The sequence below is a fragment of the Notolepis coatsorum genome (assembly GCF_963971535.1).
Source record: "Notolepis coatsorum genome assembly, chromosome: 14".
Classification (NCBI taxonomy): Eukaryota; Metazoa; Chordata; class Actinopteri; order Aulopiformes; family Paralepididae; genus Notolepis; species Notolepis coatsorum.
Genome location: NC_140178.1, coordinates 93,079,360 through 93,106,768, shown reverse-complemented (window position 1 = coordinate 93,106,768; position 27,409 = coordinate 93,079,360). Strand labels below are relative to the sequence as shown.

Genomic DNA, 27,409 nt, shown 5'->3' with positions numbered 1-27,409 from the left:
ACTTCATCTAAATATTGTGTATGAGTATATGGACTTATTACCCATCTACTTCATATAGACATTGTGTATGAGTATATGGACTTATTACCATCTACTTCATATAGACATTGTGTATGAGTATATGGACTTATTACCATCTACTTCATCTAAATATTGTGTATGAGTATATGGACTTATTACCATCTACTTCATATAGACATTGTGTATGAGTATATGGACTTATTACCATCTACTTCATCTAAATATTGTGTATGAGTATATGGACTTATTACCATCTACTTCATCTAAATATTGTGTATGAGTATATGGACTTATTACCATCTACTTTATCTAGATATTTGTGTATGAGTATATGGACGTATTACCCATCTACTTCATTTAGATATTGTGTATGAGTATATGGACTTATTACTCGTCTACTTCATTTAGATATTGTGTATGAGTATATGGACTTATTACTTGTCTACTTCATTTAGATATTGTGTATGAGTATATGGACTAATACCCAGTCTACTTCATCTAGATATGTTATATGAGAGCAAGGGTGGCAAGTAACTAATTACATTTACTATCGTTACTGTAATCACGCAGTTTTTTTTGTGTATGACAGGGAAATTACACTTTGTATGCTGTACTCTCTACACAGTATCCACCTCCCCTCTACCCATTTTCTATCCACCTACGTGAATCACCCCATTCCTATCTATCTAGGTCAACGCTCCACTAAGTCTTGTCTACTCCCTGTATAAATACTTTGTTAGCTCGCCAACACATGCTTTCATTACATTCCACCGTTGACCAAAGACTCTGTCATCTGCCTCTGTGAATAACCTGCTGTGGTTCAACCCTTTCACTGCCACACTACAGAAGGTTAACCCTTTCACTACCACACTACAGAAGGTTAACCCTTTCACTACCACACTACAGAAGGTTAACCCTTTCACTGCCACACTACAGAAGGTTAACCCTTTCACTACCACACTACAGAAGGTTAACCTTTCACTAACCACACTACAGAAGGTTAACCTTTCACTAACCACACTACAGAAGGTTAACCTTCTGTGGTGTGGTTGTGGAAGGGTTAACCCTTTGTCGTGTGGCAGTGAAAGGGTTATACCCTTCTGTATTGTCGCAGTGAAAGGGTTAACCATTTGGTAGTGTGGTAGTGAAATGGTTAACGAGATTATTCCCCATTACTGTAATTGTACTTTTTACTGTCGTTTTTGACAGTCATTTTACTTTCACGTATAATTTGTTTTAAGTGTTGTAGTTTGTTCATTTTTAAATAGAAACTGTTTTTATATATATCTTAGCTTTGCCCGTCTTAAAACTGACACTGCAGTGCATCAACGTGGTCGATTAGTAATGAGGAGAACAAATGAAGGGAAATCAGCAGAACTGAATTTCCATCCACTCAGATGAAACTTAATATGGATTCTAAGAAATGAGGTGATTGCCGGCCGCCTGTATGCTTTCCCCAACGCAGTTGTGTTTCCGCGTCTCTGATTGGCCCGCGCGTTTCTGGTTATGTGACATGTGCGCCAATCGTGGGACCGCAAGTTTCTACACTGGTTAAGCTTAGGCGCTCTTTCGAAGTTGGTTAAGGTTAGAGTTTGTCTTAGAGCATGGCGATAGAACGCCAGGTAGCTTGCAGGCTGTTAGACCCGGAAATAGGCGCAGAACTTGCTGTCCCAAGATTGGCGCACATGTCACATGACCTGGCCAATCAGAGCGCAAAACGGGAACGCGGAAACACAACTGCGTTGGGGAAAGCATACACGCTTCCCGGCCACATCATAGAGAATCACAGGACCACTTCAGCTTCAAGTACTGAAATGTAGGAGCTATGGTTTGCATTAGCCTGGTTGTCTCTCTGCAGTAGCTCACTAACTATAACAATACGCTTGCTTGCTAGTTTGGCAGATTGTTACGTTATTGAATAACAAACATTTAGTTTAGCTTTACCCCTCATCAAATAAATTTTTTTTCAGAGTCAAATCAAAGTTAAGTTAAGTTATGTATTTATTTTTTACCCAGGGACAGTGCACATTAATGAACATCTTCAGTTTCCACATCAATGTAAATGTACCAGAATTAGGCAATGAGCTAGTTTCCATCTGTAGTCCCTGCCTACCATGCATGTCTTTATGGTGTGGGAGGAAACCAGAGTACCTGGAGGAAACCAACGCGAACACAGGGAGAACATGCCAACTCCACACAGAAAGGCCCCCTGCTGGGGTTCGAACTAGGCATGTGCCGGTAACCGGTTTCACGGTTTACCGTGGTTTGAAAATGTTGCGGTGTCAAAACCTTTAAAATTACGTTCAGACGGTAGGCACCGACGGTATGTTGCGAATCTGCCTGTCTGCCCCCGCTCCGCTCTGCGTGGTGCAGTTGGTTTACAAACTGTCAGTAGCTGGCTAACTAGCTAACGTTAACTAGCTCCCGTCAAAACTAACGGGTTGGTATGGCCATTGGGTTATTTATATGTGACATTCGCTATTTATGGGTGGAATATTCTGACTCTAGCTCACGATCAGTCACATTAAACGTTCTTTGTCTATAGCTTGCTAGATATGTAGCTAACGTTAGCTAGGCTAACGAAGATGTAGCTAACGTTACTGTCCAGTGTCCATGCAAACCACTCGTTGAAGGGCTAACGTTAGCTCACGTTAATTACCCCCGTGTATAGAGCATTATTTTCAGATAACTAACAGCACACCACGTCATGTATGATCCATTACAGCTAACGTTTTGACGGGATACCGGTGAATCAAGTTGCTAACGTTAGCGAGATTGGCCTACGTTCCGTTACATATTCATAATCATGAGAAGGATAGGAGTCTGAGGAGTCTGATGTCGAAAGACGATGCTAAACATTTATTAATGTTAAACTCTGTTGACGTTGGAAAAGAAAACAAAATAAAAACATTTATATAAAAACTCTGTTGACATTGAGCTAGTGTGCTGACAGGAAAGTAACAAACAATATGGTCCGTGTGGAACCCTTATCCGTTCCCCAACACATAGTTCTGTGGGTGGTTGTTGATCTTCCACAAAAGATGAATTGTTTAAATGTATGTTTAATCCAGTAAGAATAGTACTAGGCTATACAACATGCATCTGTGCAAGTAGATTACATTACATTAACAAAAACGTATTGCCCTTTTGACATTTATTATTTATATACATATAGAACTGCTCCACATGGATTTTAATATATCATGCTTTAAGTACTGTAGTTTTAATGTAGTTGGTGGTTTTTTATATAGTGGTGTTTTTACTGTAGTTTTAACAAAGCTGGTGTTTTTTTTTATAGTGGTGAGTGTCTATGTATTGTGACTGTATGTTTGTATTTTAACCACTGCACAAATGAAGTTCCGAAAGGAAAATAAAGTAATTTGAAGGTTGAAGTTTGAAGTACATAGGCCTATCCATAATCATGAAAGTTTATTTGGAAGTATTTTTTATTCTGTACTTAGTTTGAAAGTGGTCAGAGAGTTCCCTCTGTGTCTAATACATACAGTCTTCACACATTCATAAATAACACTTACAGAAAAGCAGATTTGTGCACTGTAATAAAAGACGTTTTGTTCAATGGGAATTCTTAATTTTTTTTACCGAATACCGTGAACCGGGGTATTTTTGCCCAAGGTTATCATACATTCAAAATGTCATACCGGCACATGCCTAGTTCGAACCCAGGACCTTCTTGCCGTGATGCAGCAGTGCCAACCACTGTGAACCCAGGACCTTCTTGCTGTGAGGCAGCAGTGCTGACCACTGTGAACCCAGGACCTTCTTGCTGTGAGGCAGCAGTGCTGACCACTGAACCCAGGACCTTTTTGCTGTGATGCAGCAGTGCTGACCACTGTGAACCCAGGACTTTCTTGCTGTGAGGCAGCAGTGCTAACCACTGTGAACCCAGGACCTTCTTGCTGTGAGGCAGCAGTGCTGACCACTGTGAACCCAGGACCTTCTTGCTGTGATGCAGCAGTGCTGACCACTGTGAACCCAGGACCTTCTTGCTGTGAGGCAGCAGTGCTGACCACTGTGAACCCAGGACCTTCTTGCTGTGAGGCAGCAGTGCTGACCACTGTGAACCCAGGACCTTCTTGCTGTGAGGCAGCAGTGCTGACCACTGAACCCAGGACCTTCTTGCTGTGAGGCAGCAGTGCTGACCACTGTGAACCCAGGACCTTCTTGCTGTGAGGCAGCAGTGCTGACCACTGTGAACCCAGGACCTTCTTGCTGTGAGGCAGCAGTGCTGACCACTGTGAACCCAGGACCTTCTTGCTGTGAGGCAGCAGTGCTGACCACTGAACCCAGGACCTTCTTGCTGTGATGCAGCAGTGCTAACCACTGAACCCAGGACCTTCTTGCTGTGATGCAGCAGTGCTGACCACTGTGAACCCAGGACCTTCTTGCTGTGAGGCAGCAGTGCTAACCACTGTGAACCCAGGACCTTCTTGCTGTGATGCAGCAGTGCTGACCACTGTGAACCCAGGACCTTCTTGCTGTGAGGCAGCAGTGCTGACCACTGTGAACCCAGGACCTTCTTGCTGTGAGGCAGCAGTGCTGACCACTGAACCCAGGACCTTTTTGCTGTGAGGCAGCAGTGCTAACCACTGAACCCAGGACCTTCTTGCTGTGAGGCAGAAGTGCTAACCACTGAACCCAGGACCTTCTTGCTGTGATGCAGCAGTGCTAACCACTGAACCCAGGACCTTCTTGCTGTGATGCAGCAGTGCTGACCACTGAACCCAGGACCTTTTTGCTGTGAGGCAGCAGTGCTAACCACTGAACCCAGGACCTTCTTGCTGTGAGGCAGCAGTGCTAACCACTGTAAACCCAGGACCTTCTTGCTGTGAGGCAGCAGTGCTAACCACTGTGAACCCAGGACCTTCTTGCCGTGAGGCAACAGTGCTGACCACTGTGAACCCAGGACCTTCTTGCCGTGAGGCAACAGTGCTAACCACTGTAAACCCAGGACCTTCTTGCTGTGAGGCAGCAGTGCTAACCACTGTGAACCCAGGACCTTCTTGCCGTGAGGCAACAGTGCTGACCACTGTGAACCCAGGACCTTCTTGCCGTGAGGCAACAGTGCTGACCAGGCATGCGTTCTTCATGGGACGGGGGTGCACTACGTGCAAGCCCAGATAAGTACTCGCTATTTGCATATCAATAGCGCCGGTCGTATTTAACACACCTGACGACCGGCGCTATTGATATGCAAATAGCGAGTGCAATCCCAGTTGATTTCAGGAACGCACCACTGGTGCTGACCACTGTGAACCCAGGACCTTCTTGCTGTGAGGCAGCAGTGCTGACCACTGTGAACCCAGGACCTTCTTGCTGTGAGGCAGCAGTGCTGACCACTGTGAACCCAGGACCTTCTTGCTGTGAGGCAGCAGTGCTGACCACTGTGAACCCAGGACCTTCTTGCTGTGAGGCAGCAGTGCTGACCACTGAACCCAGGACCTTTTTGCTGTGAGGCAGCAGTGCTAACCACTGAACCCAGGACCTTCTTGCTGTGAGGCAGAAGTGCTAACCACTGAACCCAGGACCTTCTTGCTGTGATGCAGCAGTGCTAACCACTGAACCCAGGACCTTCTTGCTGTGATGCAGCAGTGCTGACCACTGAACCCAGGACCTTTTTGCTGTGAGGCAGCAGTGCTAACCACTGAACCCAGGACCTTCTTGCTGTGAGGCAGCAGTGCTAACCACTGTGAACCCAGGACCTTCTTGCCGTGAGGCAACAGTGCTGACCACTGTGAACCCAGGACCTTCTTGCCGTGAGGCAACAGTGCTAACCACTGTAAACCCAGGACCTTCTTGCTGTGAGGCAGCAGTGCTAACCACTGTGAACCCAGGACCTTCTTGCCGTGAGGCAACAGTGCTGACCACTGTGAACCCAGGACCTTCTTGCCGTGAGGCAACAGTGCTGACCAGGCATGCGTTCTTCATGGGACGGGGGTGCACTACGTGCAAGCCCAGATAAGTACTCGCTATTTGCATATCAATAGCGCCGGTCGTATTTAACACACCTGACGACCGGCGCTATTGATATGCAAATAGCGAGTGCAATCCCAGTTGATTTCAGGAACGCACCACTGGTGCTGACCACTGTGAACCCAGGACCTTCTTGCTGTGAGGCAGCAGTGCTGACCACTGTGAACCCAGGACCTTCTTGCTGTGAGGCAGCAGTGCTGACCACTGTGAACCCAGGACCTTCTTGCTGTGAGGCAGCAGTGCTGACCACTGTGAACCCAGGACCTTCTTGCCGTGAGGCAACAGTGCTGACCACTGTGAACCCAGGACCTTCTTGCCGTGAGGAAGCAGTGCTGACCACTGTGAACCCAGGACCTTCTTGCTGTGAGGCAACAGTGCCGCCCACGTGGAAGATCACCTGCTTTATGTTAGGGTTTATGCCCAACATGTTCCTGTTTGCTGACGACTCGGCACTCTTGGTCTCTGACAGGGATAAGTCTAAAGTGGAAAGTGTCCTGAGCAATGAAATGAAAAAGATCTGCTCTTGGCTCAGTGACAATAAATTGTCTCTACATCTGGGAAAAACAGAGGCCATACTATTTGGGTCAAACGCCAACCTAAAGAAATCCCAGGGTTTTAAAATTAGAGTAGGTGAAAACATTATTGAGGATAAAGAGGAGGTCACCTACCTGGGCTTTATTTTAAATAACAAACTTTCTAACGAAAAAATGGCACAAAAAGTTATTACTAAGGTCAATCAAAAAACCAAATTTGTATTTAGAATAAATAGAAACGCTTTGAGGACCCTAGCTGGAGCCCTCATCCAATGTCACTTTGACTATGCTTGCACTTCATGGTACAGCAACATATCAAAACAAATGAAGACAAAGCTCCAGACCTCCCAAAACAAACTAGTGAGACTCCTGCACAACCTTCACTTTAGGACTCACCTAACGCCAGCCCACTTTAGCAGTCTGGGATGGCTTAGGGTTGAAGAAAGGGTACACCAGCTTAAAATGCTACTGGTTTTTAAAGTACTGAAAGAAACGGTCCCCAAGTACCTAGTAAATTATTTTAATAAAGTAGGAGATGTCCACAAACACGCCACAAGAGGGAGCCCCACGGACCTGGTCCCGCCGAGAGTCAGGACATGCATGGGGAAAGATGCATTTTTTTACTCGGCTATGGTAATGTGGAATGCCCTGCCAACATTCATAAAACTCCTGAACTCCCCTCTCGGATTTAAATCCGCCCTAAAAACATGGCTCAGCAGCAACTCAAATTGGTCTTAAAATGTTTTTTATCTCTTTTATCATAACTTGGCTTTTATTTCTTTTATCACGAGTTGCTTTTAAGGGTTGCGGATTTTCTTTTAACATTTAGTTAACTGTATGAGTTGTCAGGTTAGGTGTTTTTATACACATTTTTAGGATGTATCCTGTCTAGTGTACATGTCCATTTGTGTTTCTGTGCCTTTTTATGTTCCATGTATGGACCACAATGGAAACAAGCCTTGGCTTTATTGTGTTTTATCCATTTTTGACCAGCGTTGTTGACACTGTTATTGTCTTGTCTTTTAAAATGTTTTTGTCCTACGATTTGTGTCAAAATAAAGTATTCAATCAATCAATCAAATAAAAACAGAGCTTCATGGAGTGTAAACAACAATAGTAGAAGTTCCTAACCCGGTTGACTGTTGAAGCACCCCACTCTCTCCATGTGCTGCGCATACAACCTTTCTAGATCTAGATACTGTATGAGTCTGGACTGTGTAACAGTACCCGTCTACTTCATCTAGATACAGTATGAGTATAGACTGTGTAACAGTACCTGTCTACTTCATCTAGATACAGTATGAGTATAAACTGTGTAACAGTACCTGTCTACTTCATCTAGATACAGTATGAGTATATACTGTGTAACAGTACCTGTCTACTTCATCTAGATCTAGATACTGTATGAGTATAGACTGTGTAACAGTACCCGTCTACTTCATCTAGATACAGTATGAGTATAGACTGTGTAACAGTACCTGTCTACTTCATCTAGATACAGTATGAGTATAGACTGTGTAACAGTACCTGTCTACTTCATCTAGATACTGTATGAGTATAGACTGTGTAACAGTACCTGTCTACTTCATCTAGATACAGTATGAGTATAGACTGTGTAACAGTACCTGTCTACTTCATCTAGATACTGTATGAGTATAGACTGTGTAACAGTACCCGTCTACTTCATCTAGATACTGTATGAGTATAGACTGTGTAATAGTACCTGTCTACTTCATCTAGATACTGTATGAGTATAGACTGTGTAACAGTACCTGTCTACTTCATCTAGATACTGTATGAGTATAGACTGTGTAACAGTACCTGTCTACTTCATCTAGATACTGTATGAGTATAGACTGTGTAACAGTACCCGTCTACTTCATCTAGATACTGTATGAGTATAGACTGTGTAACAGTACCTGTCTACTTCATCTCGTGCTACGATGTCTCCTTTCTTCAGGGCTTTGATGGCATACAGGCTGCCTGTTCTCTTGTACTCCGACAGTAACACCTGGAGAATCAAAATCAGAAATGATATCCATTGTCAAGTAATTTTCATACAAGGAATATAATGTCTTGGTGTTTTCTCGCACAAAGAGGACAGAAAAACAACACATCTAGAATCATATAAAAATGGAAAATATCGATAAAAGATAAAAGAGATTGCGCTCGTCACCAATGCAAGAGGCTGCGGTCTCGACTCCCGGAGTCAGCATTGCCTGCGGCTTGGGCCAGTCGTCATACTATCTCAATTGGCAGAGGTAGTGGGTGGAAAGTCGATGGGCGGACGTTGTGGACAGCGACTCCTACAGGTCGGTTTGGTGACGCCTGTACAGCAGAGTCAGGAAGTATCGGGGGCAGCGTGAGCCTCCCACGCGTTACTCCTTGCTAGGGCTGCACGATTAATCGATTTTAAAAATCGAAATTGCGATTTGGAATGATGCAATTATCAAACCAAAAAAAAAATTAAAATTAAAATGTTTAACCAGGAAATCCCATTGAGATACAAGATCGGTTTGGGAGAGGGAGGTAAGGGGTTTTAGATTGTGTGTTGTGAAGTTTAGACTTCAGAGAGGGAGAGTAAAGTACAGAAAAAAAGGTACCGTTGGGTACCGGTATCGATTCCCAGGTAAAAAGAAACATTTTCAGGCTCGGTGTCCTGAAAAGACCTACCGCGTAGGCCAGATGCAAGCCACATTTTACAATAAACCTCTGTGGGGCTGCTTAAAAAAATATATATAATCGCAAATTTTATCGCAATCGCAATATCTGTCTGAAAAATCGCAATTAGATTATTTCCCAAAATCGTGCAGCCCTACTCCTCGCCACTGAGAGACCGCGCTGTCTGGTGAAAAGATGCGACAGGCTGCCTCCTCGTGTACCGGAGGGGACACGTGATGCAAGGCTTCTATCCTCACTACAGCCGACCAGTGGGAGGCATAGTCTAGCAATGTTCAAGACAGGGGAGGGGAGAATTGAAGGGGAGAATTGGCGACACGAAAATTGGGATGGGAGAAAAATAGAAAAATAAGGAGAAAAAGTGGATCAGAAAAGAAAAAAGGCTGGAGGTTGCAAAGCATGTTGGAATGAATGTTAAAGTGCAGGTTGACAGTTCATTTGTATTGTGAGAGAACGTTGAAAAGGGGACCAATATAAAACTATTGTAGAACAGGGTAGGTTGGTGTGGATAGAGGAACAAGTAAGTAGTAAGACTCTCTTTATTAGATGGCTAGTTCACCATTGAACACCTTGTCCTAATAAACTAACCTACACTGTAGCACTCAACACTTTGATGAACATTGTTACTCAGCTGATAAGAGTTGTGCCCTTCCTGATGACTTGTCGTACAGAACTTGTAAGTCGCTTTTGATAAAAGCGTCAGCTAAATGACTAAATGAAAATGAAATGAAAATGAACAAAGAAATAGACATGTTGTGGCGTGAAATAATATGGATACTGTTTATGAGGAGAAATATAGTATTTAATATAGTACCTTCCCAAAATGGCCCCGGCCCAGTACCGCAATCAGCTTGAAGTCCAACAGGCAGAGAGGGCCTCGGCTTTGTCTGAGAGAGAGACAGAGAGAGAGAGGGAGAGAGAGTGATAGAGTGTGAGAGTGAGAGTGAAAGTGAGAGAGTGGAGAGGGAAGGAGAGGGGGGAAAAGAGGAGATCAGTACATTAAAGGAAGCAGAAAGAAGCAAAGGCACAAAATAAAGAGAAAAGATAAGGAAAGAGAGGACACAGTAATGACAGAGAGGAAGAGAGGTATAGAGAGAGACAGGGAGAGAGACAGGGAGAGAGAGAGACAGGGAGAGAGAGGTAGAGTGAGAGACAGAGAGGTAGAGAGAAAGAGAGATAGGTGTAGAGAGATATTGAGAGAGAGGAGTACATCAATGCACAAACAACACGAATGAACATAAACCGACTACATATGATTTCCTGTCAGCTACTATTAGCAAACACCTCAATGGAAATACAAGCACAACCTTTTGCAGCATCATCCATGATTGGGTTCATGGGAACACGTTGAAAGGGGACATATTGTGCGATGGATACAAATTAATGTGTCATGGCATGTGTCCTAGAGGAGGCCAGGTGACAGGAGCATATTGTGTGTGGGTGTGTTTTAGGTGTCTTGCTGTGGGGGCCATATTGCGTGGAGATGTTTTTTAGGTATGTGAGTGTGTGTGTGTGTGCATACAATTGTGTCTACACTGTGTGTGTGTGTGTGTGTGTGTGTGTGTGTGTGTGTGTGTGTGTGTGCACATGTATGTGTGGACCCAGCGTGGCTCTGTACCTGCGGATGGAATTATGCGACTGCGCTCTGGCTGGACGCTCATAGACAATGATGTCTTTAGGTGAAAGAGGCTCAATCACTGATGTTTGTTCCTGTGACAAACCGAGAGAGAGAGAGAGAGAGAGAGAGAGAGAGAGAGAGAGAGAGAGAGAGAGAGAGAGAGAGAGAGAGAGAGAGAGAGAGAGAGAGAGAGGAGAGGGAAGAAAAGTGGGTGAAGAGAAGGGAGAGAGGGAGAGAGAGAGAGAGAGAGAGGAGGGTAGGAGAGAGGGAGGAGGAAAGGAGAGGGAAGAAAGTGGGGAGAAGGGAGAAAGAGAGGAAGAGAAGGGAGAGAGAGAGAGAGAGGGGGAGAGAGAAAGAAGAGAAGATCAATAAATTAGAGAGAGAAGAAGCAAAGGCAAAATGTAAAGAGAAAATAGGGAGAGAGAGAGAGAGAGAGAGAGAGAGAGAGAGAGAGAGAGAGAGAGAGAGAGAGAGAGAGAGAGAGAGAGAGAGAGAGAGAGAGAGAGAGAGAGAGAGAACAGTAATGACACTGGAGAGACACTGTGGACAAATGATCACCAACATCTGCAGTGACCTTCAGCCTTGGCAGACAGACGGATAAGACATAAAAACTAACAGACAGACAGACAGACAGACAGACAGACAGACAGACAGACAAGCCAACAAACAAAAGTAGAACTGTAATGTGGACTCTCATATTATTAACATTAGAAAATGCTAATTGTAAATATGTTTGTCAAAGTAGAACTGTCATATGTACTTTCTCAGTCAGTGCTAAGTGCAGTAATCTTATGCAGCATCACTTTTCACATCAAAACAAAAGTAGAACTGTAATGTGGACTCTCAGGGAAAGATACAAAAATAAAAATAATTTTTTTTTTTATTTTTTTTTATTTTTTTTTTCAGGGAAAGATCTACAGGGAAGGTCTCAAAGATCGACCAGTCGATCAAGATCGACGGGTTGGTGACCACTGGTCTACAGGGTTGTTCACATACTTGTGCGCACAGGGATGTTCATGTTTGGTCATTGTATTTGGTGAATGGTCCGGGTCTATTCAGGCCATTTGTGTTTTCCTTCGGTCATGACATGCTCTATCAGGCGGTGTGTCTTTCTACATTGCACTACTTTTATTGTCTTTTATACCTATTCTTAGGTCTGCACTTTATGCATTGCTTTTATCCGTCAACTGTATGCACATTTTATGCCTATGTTCATTTTATGCTATTTGCTGTGAAGCACTTTGAGCTGCAATCCATGTATGAAAGGTGCTATATAAATAAAGTTATTATTACTAGAGGTTAGAGATAGTGTGTCTACAGGGTTAGAGGTTAGATATACAGTAGTATGTCAGATAGTGTGTGTCTACATGCAGAAAGCTCCATCCATCCAATTGAGTCTGTCTCTCTCCCTCTCCTCTCAGACCCTGCTTCATGGTCTATGACTGGAGCATTGTTTCCGTGCCAACGGCTTCAGATGGGAAATAGGGAAATGTGATACTGTAGAGATGTGCTTCATCCTTCATCTCTCTCTCTCTCTCCCTCTTTCTGTCCTCCTCTCTCTCTCCATCCCTCCCATCAACCCTGCTTTCCACTCTGCCCTTCATCCTTCATCTCTCTCCCTCTCCCCGTTTCTCTCCCTTTCTCTCTCTCGTACCGGGTGGGGGAGGTCCGTCGCATCTCTCCTGCTCTCAGCCCGGTCCAGAGTCAGCTTCTCCACAGAGATCTCCCTGCAACACACACATATGCACATATGCACACAGTCACACACACACACACACGTAGAGAAACAAACAACCCTTTAACAATGACACAGCATATTAAAACATGTGCTCTGAAGAAAATAGAGTAGTCAAAGTTGCGTGTGTGTGCGTCATCTTAGGCCTAGGTGTGTAGCATTTTCTCACATGCACACACCGACTACACAGCCATACTCAATGGTGTGTGTGTGTGTGTGTGTGTGTGTTACATCCCAATGTATATATTCCCCAGTGTGTGTCTCCATGTGTGTGTGTTCTCCATTTTTGTTTCCTCCCTCCAGCCATTGTTCCCTTCACCATTGGTCCCTGCCAGGCCTGCCCTTCCATTATAGCAACACAGCACCGATTGGTGGATGGTTTCCAGACTCCAACACTCAATCAACACCACCCAATCATGGATCACCCCACACCTGTTAAAACATGGCTTCTCACTTCAGTCACTCTCTCTCTCTGGCATGAGGCTAGGCCTAGTGTGATTTTGTAACCTGTACCTTTGACAATATTGCATTTCGTTTATTGGCCTTTGGTGCTTAGTGGAAATTTCCTTGTGTGTGTATGGCCACAGAGAGAGCATTGTTAGTTATAGTTTGTTTTTGTATATATTCTGCCTTTGTTTTATGTATCATTAATATGTGTTTTTCTCTCTTTCTCAGGAAGCACAGATGGGGTGAGCTGCCATTTCCTTTGGATATTGTTTTCTCCTGTTTTGGTTAGGTAAGAGTAGTTTAGGTAATGTAATCTCTTTTACCATAGATTAGATTTGGGTTTAATTGGAGTATAGTGGTGTTTGTTTGTTGTTTTGGCCTGGGCTCACCCTTGAGCTACATGTGCTTCCTTTGCATCTTTCAATAAATATCATTGTTGTTTACAAACGTGGTCCATCTTTTCTGTCAACCAACTGTTATGTTACAGCCCTTTACCCTTAGACTCACAGGGGTCGTAACATAAATGGGGGCTCGTCCGGGATTTTGTAACCCGTGTTCAATTGTTGGTTGATGGATTTGGTGAACTGTGTTTGTTTACACTTGTATAGTTATTAATTAATTTGTGTGTAAAAATGGCATTTGTGTAAAAAATAAATAATGGCAGTTAGTACTTTTGATCTGGGGAAATTCTTGAGCAATCCTACTTGGGAAGCGCTAGATAGCTGCCGCAAGGCAGACTTAGTGGAGATTGCCACACATTTTCAACTCTCGGTTCAACAAAAGCATCTTAAGCAGGATATCAGGTGTCTTGTGGTAGATAAGCTGTTGGAGCAGGGGACGCTTGTTTTACCTGTGGTCTCTGATGAACATGCAAGTCCTCCTGGTGAACCTACGGAAGCACAGCCTTCTGAGGAGCAAGCCCATGGTGCTGAAAAGGCAGGTGTGAAAGTCACATTGCCACATTTTCACTTGACCTCTCCTGTGTCAACTGGGTCTCGAGAAGGGGCCCAGGTCAAGGTTAGAATAGCACGTCTCCAGATGGAGGCTCAGGAGAAGGCACAAGCACGTGAGGCGGAGTATCGGCTTCGTAAAATGGAGCTTGAGGCGGAAAATGAAAGGGCTGTTAACATCCGTAGGTTGGAGCTTGAGGTGGAAAAAGAGCTCAGACTGCTACACCGACTCCTCCACAAGGCCCGGGTATGTCCTCCTCCACAGCTTATTCATCACACACTATTGATATAAGTAAACACATTGCTTTGGTGCCTCCGTTCCGAGAGACAGAAGTTGATACTTATTTTAATGTGTTTGAGCGTATTGCTGCTTCATTGCGCTGGCCAAGAGAGGTCTGGCCTTTGTTGCTTCAATGCAAATTGACTGGTAAAGCCCAAGAGGTTTGTTCAACACTTTCCCTAGAAGATAGTCTATTGTATGATACTGTGAAGGCTGCCATCCTTCGTGCATATGAGCTTGTGCCCGAAGCTTATAGGCAGAGGTTTCGCAGTCACAAGAGAGCTGTCAACCAAACCTTTGTAGAGTTTGCTAGAGAGAAGGGAACTCTCTTTGATAAATGGTGTGCAGCAAGCAAGGCCTCAGATCTTAACTCTCTCAGAGAACTCATTCTATTAGAAGAGTTTAAGAATCGTTTGCCAGAACGTATTGTAATTTACCTGAGTGAGCAGAAAGTGTCCACTCTGCAGCAAGCTGCTGTATTAGCTGATGAGTTTGCGCTAACCCATAAAACTGCAAGGCACTCGCCACCAGTGTGGAGACGCTAGGATTCGCGTGTTCGAATCCAGCTCTCCACATTGTTTTCAGTTTAGCTGGTCGTCCGCAGTAATACACATTGGCCGTATTACGGGGAGGGAAACTGAAGGGTGGGGATCGGGCGTTGTGAACAAGCGACTCCTACAAGTCGGTTGGTGCGCCTGCGCAGTAGAATCAGGAAGTGTCGGGGGCAGCGTGAGCCTCCCACGCGTTACTCCTCGACACTGAGAGATCGAGCTGCGCAGGTGAAAAGATGCGACTGCTGTTACCTCAAGTACCGGAGGGGACTTGTGCTATGTATGACTTAGTTCACATTGCAGCCGGCTTGTGGGAGGCAAGAAACAGCGTTCGTGACAGGGGAGGGTTGAAATTGGATGATACGAAATTGGGATGGGAGAAAATATAGAAAAATGGGAGAAAAAGTGGATCAAAAAAAAATAAACTGTGTTTGTAGATAGGCGTGACTCGTTTCTCCCCCATGATTTCTCTCAGAAACATTCTGTCCCCAACCATTCAGAATTCACACACCCCCGACCAAAAATGTCACCTCCACGCTCAAAAGAGGAGCGGACATGTTACTACTGTCATAAGCCTGGTCATGTTATTTCTGACTGTTTAACATTGAAACGTAAGCAGCAACCGTCCTCTCAGAACTTTAGACAACCCAAAGGGGTTGGTCTGATTAAAATGGCACCTGATTCCGATCAACAGATGCACAATGATCAGGATGTTCTCGATCCTTGTTTCAGGCCATTTACTTCCAAGGGTTTAGTTTCCTTGACAGGGGATCCAAAAGATCAGTGTACAGTTCAGATCTTACGAGATACTGGAGCCTCACAATCCTTTATCCTCTCTGATGTACTACCTCTGTCTGAGAAATCTTCCTGTGGTTCTAGTGTCCTAGTTCAAGGTATTGAGATGGGTTTCGTGCCAGCCCCGTTACACTGTATTCATGTACAATCTGATTTGGTCACTGGTTTCTTTAAAATAGGGGTGAGACCTTCCTTGCCAGTTAAAGGCATTTCAATGATTTAGCTGGAGGACAGGTGAACGCTGTGCTGGAAGTGTTGGATCACCCAGACACAGATTCTCTGCCTGATGACTTGTCACAGAACTTCCCTGAAGTTTTTTCTGCAAGTGTTGTCACTCGGGCTCAATTGAAAAAGAGAGGTGATGAAATTAATTTGTCTGACTCTGTTTTTGCTTCAGCTTTTGTCAGGGAGGAGTTGCTGGCTCCAACTTCTGATACCGCTGACAAACCACCGACTCATAGTAAGGTACCCCCACAGACAACTGTAACTAGTTCCGACGCATTGAAGTTACCTGTTACTCGTGAAATGCTAATTACTGCCCAGAAGGCTGACCCTTCTCTTGCAAAATGTTTCTCTTCTCTTGAAACAGAACAGAGGAGAGAGTTGCATTCTTATTTTGTGGATGAAGGAGTTTTGATGCGTACATGGAGGTCCCATGGTACTAGACTGGCAGAGCATGCACAATCGGAGATAGGGCTACCAGATCAGGTGCCAGACTGGAGCACTGTTTATCAGATTGTTGTCCCTGCAGTTTATCGTCAGCATGTACTGTTCTTGGCCCATGACCACCCTTGGTCTGGACACTTGGGAGTCACTAAAACATACAACAGAATACTTCAACATTTCTTTTGGCCCGGTTTGAAGTCCGATGTAGCACAGTACTGTCGTACCTGTAGTACTTGTCAGATCACCGGAAAGCCAAACCAGGTAATTCCACCTGCTCCCCTCTGTCCTATACCAGCGGTCGGTGAACCATTTGAACATGTCATAGTTGACTGTGTTGGTCCGTTGCCAAGGACCAAAGCCGGCAATCAGTTTTTGTTGACAATAATGTGTACCGCCACCCGTTTCCCTGAGGCTATCCCTCTTCGCAGAATTACAGCGCCTGTAATAATTAAGGCTTTGACGAAGTTCTTCTCCACGTTTGGACTGCCTAAGGTAGTACAAACGGACCAAGGCACCAACTTCCTGTCTAGGTTATTTGAGCAAGTGTTAAAGTCCCTGGGTATCCGACATAGTGTCCAGTGCCTACCACCCTGAAACTCAGGGGGCTCTAGAACGTTGGCATCAGACCTTAAAGTCCATGCTGCGTAAATATTGCTTAGACACAGAGAAAGATTGGGATGAGGGTGTCCCCCTTGTTCTATTTGCTGCGCGAGAGACCATACAGGAGTCTCTTGGTTTCAGTCCTGCTGAGCTCGTTTTCGGGCACACTGTTAGAGGGCCTCTGAAAGTTCTTAAAGAACGGTTCATGTCAAAGGGTGCCAGCACACCCACTAATGTTCTAGATTTTGTTAGCCAGTTTCGAGAGCGACTGCATCAGGCGTGCTCTCTCGCAAAAGAAGCGCTCTCTTCTTCCCAGAGAACTATGAAACGGCACTATGACGAGAAAGCTGTTTCTCGATCTTTCCAGCCAGGTGATAAGGTTCTAGTCCTGTTACCTATCCTTGGTTCTGCTCTTTCCGCTCGTTTTTCCGGACCGTATGCAATAGACAAGAAGATAAGTGATACAGACTATGTGGTTCGCACCCCTGATCGTAAACGTCACTCTCGTGTTTGCCACATCAATATGCGTAAACCATATTTTTCCAGAGATAGTGTGCAGGTGAAGACCTCAGACCAGACAGCCGGACTGGCCGTCTCTGCTGTTGCCTCAACTCCAATAGTTCCGGACTCTCCTGACGTTAGTGGTGAGGATGTAGATGGCTTAGAGTTGCGCAATGCAGCCCATCAGGGTGCTAGATTGTCCAACACTGAGATGTTATTGAACCTGCCCACTCACTTAGCACACTTACCTGAGGAGCAGCGAGAGGACATCACAAATTTGATTCAGGCCTACATGGCTCTGTTTGGTGATGTTCCCTCCTGTACTTCTGTATTGGCCCATGATATTAATGTTAACAATGCTGTGCCTATCAAGCAACATGCATACCGTGTTAACATCACCAAGAGGGCCATGATGCAACAGGAGGTTGACTATTTGTTAAAACATGGTTTAGCCAAGCCAAGTTGCAGTCCCTGGAGTTCACCTTGCTTGTTAGCTCCCAAATCGGATGGAACTCCTAGATTTTGTACTGATTTCCGAAAGGTAAATGCTGTCACCGTGCCTGATTCCTTCCCACTGCCCCGCATGGAAGATTGTATTGACAACCTTGGATCTGCCACCTATGTTAGCAAACTAGATTTGTTAAAGGGTTACTGGCAGGTCCCTTTGACCCCCCGTGCCTCGGAAATCTCGGCGTTTGTTACTCCTGACAATTTTTTGCAATATACTGTAATGCCTTTTGGAATGCGTAATGCCCCGGCCACTTTCCAGCGACTGGTGACCCTAGTCCTGGCTGGTGTTCCAAATTGTAATGCCTATCTCGATGACCTGGTTGTCTATTCGACCAACTGGCGTGACCACATGACAACCTTACAAACTGTCTTTGACCGCTTAGCTGGAGCCTCCCTGACCCTTAACCTTGCCAAGTGTGAGTTCGGCAAGGCTATGGTTACCTATCTTGGTAAGCAGGTAGGACAAGGACAAGTGCGTCCGGTGGATGCAAAAATATCTGCAATCACAACTTTTCCAGTGCCTACTACTAGGCGGGAATTGCGTAGATTCCTTGGGATGGCTGGGTATTACCGTGGTTTTTGCCGAAACTTTTCTTCTGTCGTCACTTCTCTCACTAGCCTGTGTAGCCCGTCCAAACAATTCATTTGGACAGCTGATTGTCAAAATGCATTTGATGGTGTTAAAGCTCTCTTATGCAGTTCCCCTGTTCTCTCTGCTCCAGATTTCTCCCTGCCGTTCCAGCTGGAGGTGGATGCCAGCGGGGTGGGAGCTGGAGGGGTGTTATTACAGGAAGATCACGATGGTGTCAGTCACCCAGTTTGTTATTTTTCCCGGAAATTTAACAAACATCAACTAAGCTATTCCACTATTGAAAAGGAGACTTTGGCTATGTTGTATGCGTTGCAACATTTTGAGGTGTATGTCGGTTCGAGCGTATTACCAGTGGTAGTATACACCGACCACAACCCATTGGTTTTTCTGTCGCGGATGTACAACCACAATCAGCGCCTCATGCGTTGGGCGCTCATAGTGCAAAATTATAACCTCAGCATAAAGCATAAGAAGGGGTCTGAGAATGTGTTGGCGGATGCTCTGTCTCGGAGTTAAATCTCTGTTGCTGTCGACTCGTTCTACTGTATATTGCTGTCGACTTGTGCTATTTTGCTGTCTACTCGGTCTATGTTGCTGTGGACTCGTTTTATGTTGCTGTCGACTCAGTCTCTCTTGCCGTCAACTCGTTCTGTCATTGTTGACCCGAGTGGTTGTTGTACCAACTGCTAGTTTTTTTTATAGCTCTTTGTTTTGAATTACATGTTATCTCAGAGATGTTATCTTGTTGTTAGAAAAAAAAACATGGTTAGTTGGTGTTAAGTGTCAAACATGTTTTTGTCTTATGTATGGGGGTGTTACATCCCAATGTATATATTCCCCAGTGTGTGCGCAGGTGAAAAGATGCGACTGCTGTTACCTCAAGTACCGGAGGGGACTTGTGCTATGTATGACTTAGTCCACATTGCAGCCGGCTTGTGGGAGGCAAGAAACAGCGTTCGTGACAGGGGAGGGTTGAAATTGGATGATACGAAATTGGGATGGGAGAAAATATAGAAAAATGGGAGAAAAAGTGGATAAAAAAAAAAATAACTGTGTTTGTAGATAGGCGTGACTCGTTTCTCCCCCATGATTTCTCTCAGAAACATTCTGTCCCCAACCATTCAGAATTCACACACCCCCGACCAAAAATGTCACCTCCACGCTCAAAAGAGGAGCGGACATGTTACTACTGTCATAAGCCTGGTCATGTTATTTCTGACTGTTTAACATTGAAACGTAAGCAGCAACCGTCCTCTCAGAACTTTAGACAACCCAAAGGGGTTGGTCTGATTAAAATGGCACCTGATTCCGATCAACAGATGCACAATGATCAGGATGTTCTCGATCCTTGTTTCAGGCCATTTACTTCCAAGGGTTTAGTTTCCTTGACAGGGGATCCAAAAGATCAGTGTACAGTTCAGATCTTACGAGATACTGGAGCCTCACAATCCTTTATCCTCTCTGATGTACTACCTCTGTCTGAGAAATCTTCCTGTGGTTCTAGTGTCCTAGTTCAAGGTATTGAGATGGGTTTCGTGCCAGCCCCGTTACACTGTATTCATGTACAATCTGATTTGGTCACTGGTTTCTTTAAAATAGGGGTGAGACCTTCCTTGCCAGTTAAAGGCATTTCCTTTATCATGGGAAATGATTTAGCTGGAGGACAGGTGAACGCTGTGCTGGAAGTGTTGGATCACCCAGACACAGATTCTCTGCCTGATGACTTGTCACAGAACTTCCCTGAAGTTTTTTTTGCAAGTGTTGTCACTCGGGCTCAATTGAAAAAGAGAGGTGATGAAATTAATTTGTCTGACTCTGTTTTTGCTTCAGCTTTTGTCAGGGAGGAGTTGCTGGCTCCAACTTCTGATACCGCTGACAAACCACCGACTCATAGTAAGGTACCCCCACAGACAACTGTAACTAGTTCCGACGCATTGAAGTTACCCGTTACTCGTGAAATGCTAATTACTGCCCAGAAGGCTGACCCTTCTCTTGCAAAATGTTTCTCTTCTCTTGAAACAGAACAGAGGAGAGAGTTGCATTCTTATTTTGTGGATGAAGGAGTTTTGATGCGTACATGGAGGTCCCATGGTACTAGACTGGCAGAGCATGCACAATCGGAGATAGGGCTACCAGATCAGGTGCCAGACTGGAGCACTGTTTATCAGATTGTTGTCCCTGCAGTTTATCGTCAGCATGTACTGTTCTTGGCCCATGACCACCCTTGGTCTGGACACTTGGGAGTCACTAAAACATACAACAGAATACTTCAACATTTCTTTTGGCCCGGTTTGAAGTCCGATGTAGCACAGTACTGTCGTACCTGTAGTACTTGTCAGATCACCGGAAAGCCAAACCAGGTAATTCCACCTGCTCCCCTCTGTCCTATACCAGCGGTCGGTGAACCATTTGAACATGTCATAGTTGACTGTGTTGGTCCGTTGCCAAGGACCAAAGCCGGCAATCAGTTTTTGTTGACAATAATGTGTACCGCCACCCGTTTCCCTGAGGCTATCCCTCTTCGCAGAATTACAGCGCCTGTAATAATTAAGGCTTTGACGAAGTTCTTCTCCACGTTTGGACTGCCTAAGGTAGTACAAACGGACCAAGGCACCAACTTCCTGTCTAGGTTATTTGAGCAAGTGTTACAGTCCCTGGGTATCCGACATATAGTGTCCAGTGCCTACCACCCTGAAACTCAGGGGGCTCTAGAACGTTGGCATCAGACCTTAAAGTCCATGCTGCGTAAATATTGCTTAGACACAGAGAAAGATTGGGATGAGGGTGTCCCCCTTGTTCTATTTGCTGCGCGAGAGACCATACAGGAGTCTCTTGGTTTCAGTCCTGCTGAGCTCGTTTTCGGGCACACTGTTAGAGGGCCTCTGAAAGTTCTTAAAGAACGGTTCATGTCAAAGGGTGCCAGCACACCCACTAATGTTCTAGATTTTGTTAGCCAGTTTCGAGAGCGACTGCATCAGGCGTGCTCTCTCGCAAAAGAAGCGCTCTCTTCTTCCCAGAGAACTATGAAACGGCACTATGACGAGAAAGCTGTTTCTCGATCTTTCCAGCCAGGTGATAAGGTTCTAGTCCTGTTACCTATCCTTGGTTCTGCTCTTTCCGCTCGTTTTTCCGGACCGTATGCAATAGACAAGAAGATAAGTGATACAGACTATGTGGTTCGCACCCCTGATCGTAAACGTCACTCTCGTGTTTGCCACATCAATATGCTTAAACCATATTTTTCCAGAGATAGTGTGCAGGTGAAGACCTCAGACCAGACAGCCGGACTGGCCGTCTCTGCTGTTGCCTCAACTCCAATAGTTCCGGACTCTCCTGACGTTAGTGGTGAGGATGTAGATGGCTTAGAGTTGCGCAATGCAGCCCATCAGGGTGCTAGATTGTCCAACACTGAGATGTTATTGAACCTGCCCACTCACTTAGCACACTTACCTGAGGAGCAGCGAGAGGACATCACAAATTTGATTCAGGCCTACATGGCTCTGTTTGGTGATGTTCCCTCCTGTACTTCTGTATTGGCCCATGATATTAATGTTAACAATGCTGTGCCTATCAAGCAACATGCATACCGTGTTAACATCACCAAGAGGGCCATGATGCAACAGGAGGTTGACTATTTGTTAAAACATGGTTTAGCCAAGCCAAGTTGCAGTCCCTGGAGTTCACCTTGCTTGTTAGCTCCCAAATCGGATGGAACTCCTAGATTTTGTACTGATTTCCGAAAGGTAAATGCTGTCACCGTGCCTGATTCCTTCCCACTGCCCCGCATGGAAGATTGTATTGACAACCTTGGATCTGCCACCTATGTTAGCAAACTAGATTTGTTAAAGGGTTACTGGCAGGTCCCTTTGACCCCCCGTGCCTCGGAAATCTCGGCGTTTGTTACTCCTGACAATTTTTTGCAATATACTGTAATGCCTTTTGGAATGCGTAATGCCCCGGCCACTTTCCAGCGACTGGTGACCCTAGTCCTGGCTGGTGTTCCAAATTGTAATGCCTATCTCGATGACCTGGTTGTCTATTCGACCAACTGGCGTGACCACATGACAACCTTACAAACTGTCTTTGACCGCTTAGCTGGAGCCTCCCTGACCCTTAACCTTGCCAAGTGTGAGTTCGGCAAGGCTACGGTTACCTATCTTGGTAAGCAGGTAGGACAAGGACAAGTGCGTCCGGTGGATGCAAAAATATCTGCAATCACAACTTTTCCAGTGCCTACTACTAGGCGGGAATTGCGTAGATTCCTTGGGATGGCTGGGTATTACCGTGGTTTTTGCCGAAACTTTTCTTCTGTCGTCACTTCTCTCACTAGCCTGTGTAGCCCGTCCAAACAATTCATTTGGACAGCTGATTGTCAAAATGCATTTGATGGTGTTAAAGCTCTCTTATGCAGTTCCCCTGTTCTCTCTGCTCCAGATTTCTCCCTGCCGTTCCAGCTGGAGGTGGATGCCAGCGGGGTGGGAGCTGGAGGGGTGTTATTACAGGAAGATCACGATGGTGTCAGTCACCCAATTTGTTATTTTTCCCGGAAATTTAACAAACATCAACTAAGCTATTCCACTATTGAAAAGGAGACTTTGGCTATGTTGTATGCGTTGCAACATTTTGAGGTGTATGTCGGTTCGAGCGTATTACCAGTGGTAGTATACACCGACCACAACCCATTGGTTTTTCTGTCGCGGATGTACAACCACAATCAGCGCCTCATGCGTTGGGCGCTCATAGTGCAAAATTATAACCTCAGCATAAAGCATAAGAAGGGGTCTGAGAATGTGTTGGCGGATGCTCTGTCTCGGAGTTAAATCTCTGTTGCTGTCGACTCGTTCTACTGTATATTGCTGTCGACTTGTGCTATTTTGCTGTCTACTCGGTCTATGTTGCTGTGGACTCGTTTTATGTTGCTGTCGACTCAGTCTCTCTTGCCGTCAACTCGTTCTGTCATTGTTGACCCGAGTGGTTGTTGTACCAACTGCTAGTTTTTTTTATAGCTCTTTGTTTTGAAGTACATGTTATCTCAGAGATGTTATCTCGTTGTTAGAAAAAAAAACATGGTTAGTTGGTGTTAAGTGTCAAACATGTTTTTGTCTTATGTATGGGGGTGTTACATCCCAATGTATATATTCCCCAGTGTGTGTCTCCATGTGTGTGTGTTCTCCATTTTTGTTTCCTCCCTCCAGCCATTGTTCCCTTCACCATTGGTCCCTGCCAGGCCTGCCCTTCCATTATAGCAACACAGCACCGATTGGTGGATGGTTTCCAGACTCCAACACTCAATCAACACCACCCAATCATGGATCACCCCACACCTGTTAAAACATGGCTTCTCACTTCAGTCACTCTCTCTCTCTGGCATGAGGCTAGGCCTAGTGTGATTTTGTAACCTGTACCTTTGACAATATTGCATTTTGTTTATTGGCCTTTGGTGCTTAGTGGAAATTTCCTTGTGTGTGTATGGCCACAGAGAGAGCATTGTTAGTTATAGTTTGTTTTTGTATATATTCTGCCTTTGTTTTATGTATCATTAATATGTGTTTTTCTCTCTTTCTCAGGAAGCACAGATGGGGTGAGCTGCCATTTCCTTTGGATATTGTTTTCTCCTATTTTGGTTAGGTAAGAGTAGTTTAGGTAATGTAATCTCTTTTACCATAGATTAGATTTGGGTTTATTTGGAGTATAGTGGTGTTTGTTTGTTGTTTTGGCCTGGGCTCACCCTTGAGCTACATGTGCTTCCTTTGCATCTTTCAATAAATATCATTGTTGTTTACAAACGTGGTCCATCTTTTCTGTCAACCAACTGTTATGTTACAGCCCTTTACCCTTAGACTCACAGGGGTCGTAACAGTGTGTGTGTGTGTGTGCAGCGCTGCCGCCGTGTCGCCTCAGAGCGCCGCCTGTTTCCCGGCCGCAGTAAAGCGCCATGTTTGCGCTGTAGTCTTTTTAACCCCACCGACGCACAAACGGCCTCACTGTGCACTGCCCTCACTTTTCCCCCTGCATCTGTGTGTGGGTGTGTGTGTGTGTGTGTGTGTGTGTGTGTGTGTGTGTGTGTGTGTGTGTGTGTGTGTGTGTGTGTTGGATATGTAGCTAGGTGTGTCGTTAGGTGTGTAGCAGTCTTACCTAGTGTTGTGTGTTGGATGTGAAGCTGGGTGTGTAGCTGGGTGTGTGTAGCAGTCTTACCTAATGTTGTGTGTTGGATGTGAAGCTGGGTGTGTAGCTGGGTGTGTCTAGCCACCTTACCCAATGTTGTGTGTGTTGGATGTGAAGCTGGGTGTGTAGTTGGGCGAGTTGTTCCCAGAGGGGATGGCGTTCCTCAGCAGCCGGACCCAGGTGGCGATGTCCACGTTCATCTGGCGCGCGCGCAGGAAGGCCTTACCTGGAACACACACAGGAGAGGCCGAGAGACGGAGGGATGAATGGATGATCATTTGAGAGAATGAATCTAGCTATAGACATTGTTCTGTCTTGGAATATTTCACTCCGACAGAGGATGGGTCACAGCCCCAACGTTCTAAACTAGTCAAGTCAAGTCAAGAGTTTTATTTGTCACAGCATACAAGGCATATAGTGAAATGCGGGTGGTCATGCCCGCAGCGATTGTGCAATAATACAAGTAATAAGAATAAGACATAACAGGTATAATGTACATAAAGTAAAAAAAAAAATGCATGGTAAAAGACATGCTAAGGTCCTAGAATAATAAGAAGAGGATGGGTCACAGCCCCAACATTCTAAACTAGAATAATACGAAGAGGATGGGTTACAGCCCCAACTTTCTAAACTAGAATAATAATAAGAGGATGGGTCACAGCCCCAACATTCTAAACTAGAATAATACGAAGAGGATGGGTTACAGCCCCAACTTTCTAAACTAGAATAATAATAAGAGGATGGGTCGCAGCCCCAATGTTCTAAACTAGAATAATAATAAGAGGATGGGTCACAGCCCCAATGTTCTAAACTAGAATAATAAGAAGAGGATGGGTCACAGCCCCAATGTTCTAAACTAGAATAATAAGAACAGGATGGGTCACAGCCCCAATGTTCTAAACTAGAATAATAAGAAGAGGATGGGTCACAGCCCAAATGTTCTAAACTAGAATAATAAGAAGACGATGGGTCACAGCCCCAACGTTCTAAACTAGAATAATAAGAAGAGGATGGGTCACAGCCCCAACATTCTCACGAAGGTTGTTCAGACGATGCTACTTCTTGCTATTTTTAAGGACGTGTCCTTGTTTGGGGTTTTTCGTCCCAGTCCTGAAGGTCTATGCCAGTGTTCCCCCTCATCAACCCGTATTAGTACTGCAGGATAATGGAAGCAATTCACCAAAGGTTTATGTCCTATATACGGGATATAAAGCTCTCTGGGACTAAAGTGCAAAGCACATTAGCTAGCGATTGGCATTCCTCTAGCTGGTAAACAGTATTTAATATAGAGTTAGTGTGTGAAAAACTTAATATTACTAGAGTTAGTGTGTGAAAAACTTAATATTACTAGAGTTAGTGTGTGAAAAACTTAATATTACTAGAGTTAGTGTGTGAAAAACTTAATATTACTAGAGTTAGTGTGTGAAAAACGTAATATTACTAGAGTGTGTGGAAAACTTAATATTACTAGAGTTAGTGTGTGAAAAACTTAATATTACTAGAGTGTGTGAAAAACTTAATATTACTAGAGTTAGTGTGTGAAAAGTGAACAACTTAATTTCTTCCTCATAGTAAAGTTGGGATAGATCACTGACTGAACATGACACATTCCATTATATGTTTCGTCTTTCAGTCAGACCGCAAAACCTGCTGAATTTAACCCGCCCTGCAAATAGTATTCTGGGCTGGGTGATTGATTCATACTGAAATTATAAATCTCTTACAGACCTCATTTGACCCATATCAGTTTGTTAGCTAAATGAATTCGTCCGTTGTTGTGCCTACAACAACTAACTGAACGTACAACAACCAAACACCTGTTGACGGACAAACATGTTGACAGACAAACATTACAAACATGTTGACAGACAAACATTACAAACATGTTGAAAGACAAACATTAAACATGTTGACAGACAAACATTACAAACATGTTGACAGACAAACATTACAAACATGTTGAAAGACAAACATTAAACATGTTGACAGACAAACATTACAAACATGTTGACAGAGGGCCAACATGACAGAGAATGCGGTATCAGTGTTTAAAGAATGAATTATTAAAGTTTAATTTCTCGTTACTGAGGTAGATGTGATAATATACTGTAGTGTGATATGGAGTTCAGGTCATACCGCCTAGGCCTAGTACACTGTATTACGTAAGCATGAAAAAGCTGGATGAAGTGTGTGAACTGAACATGAATATGCCTGGTGAATGGATGATCTCAATCCATAATAAATTCTTTGCATTCGATTTCTGGAGCTAACATTTCTGGAAACCATTAACTCTTTATCTGCATAACACGGTGCCATCTGTTAATTCCTCTCTACAGTGGAATGCATTGCGGTGAGCTCCCACCCACTATACACAGACTTGGCTGACAGAAGAAGGAGCACGTTCAGTGCTAGACAAGACTCCCAAGATGTAGCACTGAACGGCACAGGAAGTCCTTCATTCCGACAGCCATCAGACTTTAACAATGCATCACTGTGCCTCACTGCATCACCGAGCACAGGGTGACAGTACTATCTTCCTGGACTTTTACTTTTAAACCGAACATAGTAAAATTTTACACTTACTGTATAGTTCTGTATATTTTTACTGTATATTTTATATTAGAAGGTAACATAGGAAATGTATATCCCGGACCATATTTTATTCTTAGGCTTATTTTAATTCCTATTTGTGACTTTTGTTTTGTCTACCTAAATGTTTACTGTTTACTGTGAGCGATTTGTAGTGCCAAATTCCCCTCTGGATGATTAAAGTAT

General features: G+C 44.5%; 1 protein-coding gene across 2 annotated transcripts in view; it reads right to left on the bottom strand.

Annotated features, from left to right (window-relative positions):
• LOC311240741 (serine/threonine-protein kinase N1-like) overlaps positions 1-27,409 on the bottom strand; it is a 222,827-nt gene that overhangs the window by 17,975 nt on the left and 177,443 nt on the right. For both annotated transcript variants that reach the window (XM_084329313.1, XM_084329312.1), the window contains exons 11-15: positions 24,725-24,860; positions 12,497-12,569; positions 10,843-10,934; positions 10,039-10,111; positions 8,465-8,556 (exon numbers count right to left, since the gene is read on the bottom strand). In XM_084329313.1, the coding sequence (XP_084185439.1) occupies positions 8,465-8,556; positions 10,039-10,111; positions 10,843-10,934; positions 12,497-12,569; positions 24,725-24,860 (466 nt within the window). The remainder of the gene's footprint in view (positions 1-8,464; positions 8,557-10,038; positions 10,112-10,842; positions 10,935-12,496; positions 12,570-24,724; positions 24,861-27,409) is intronic.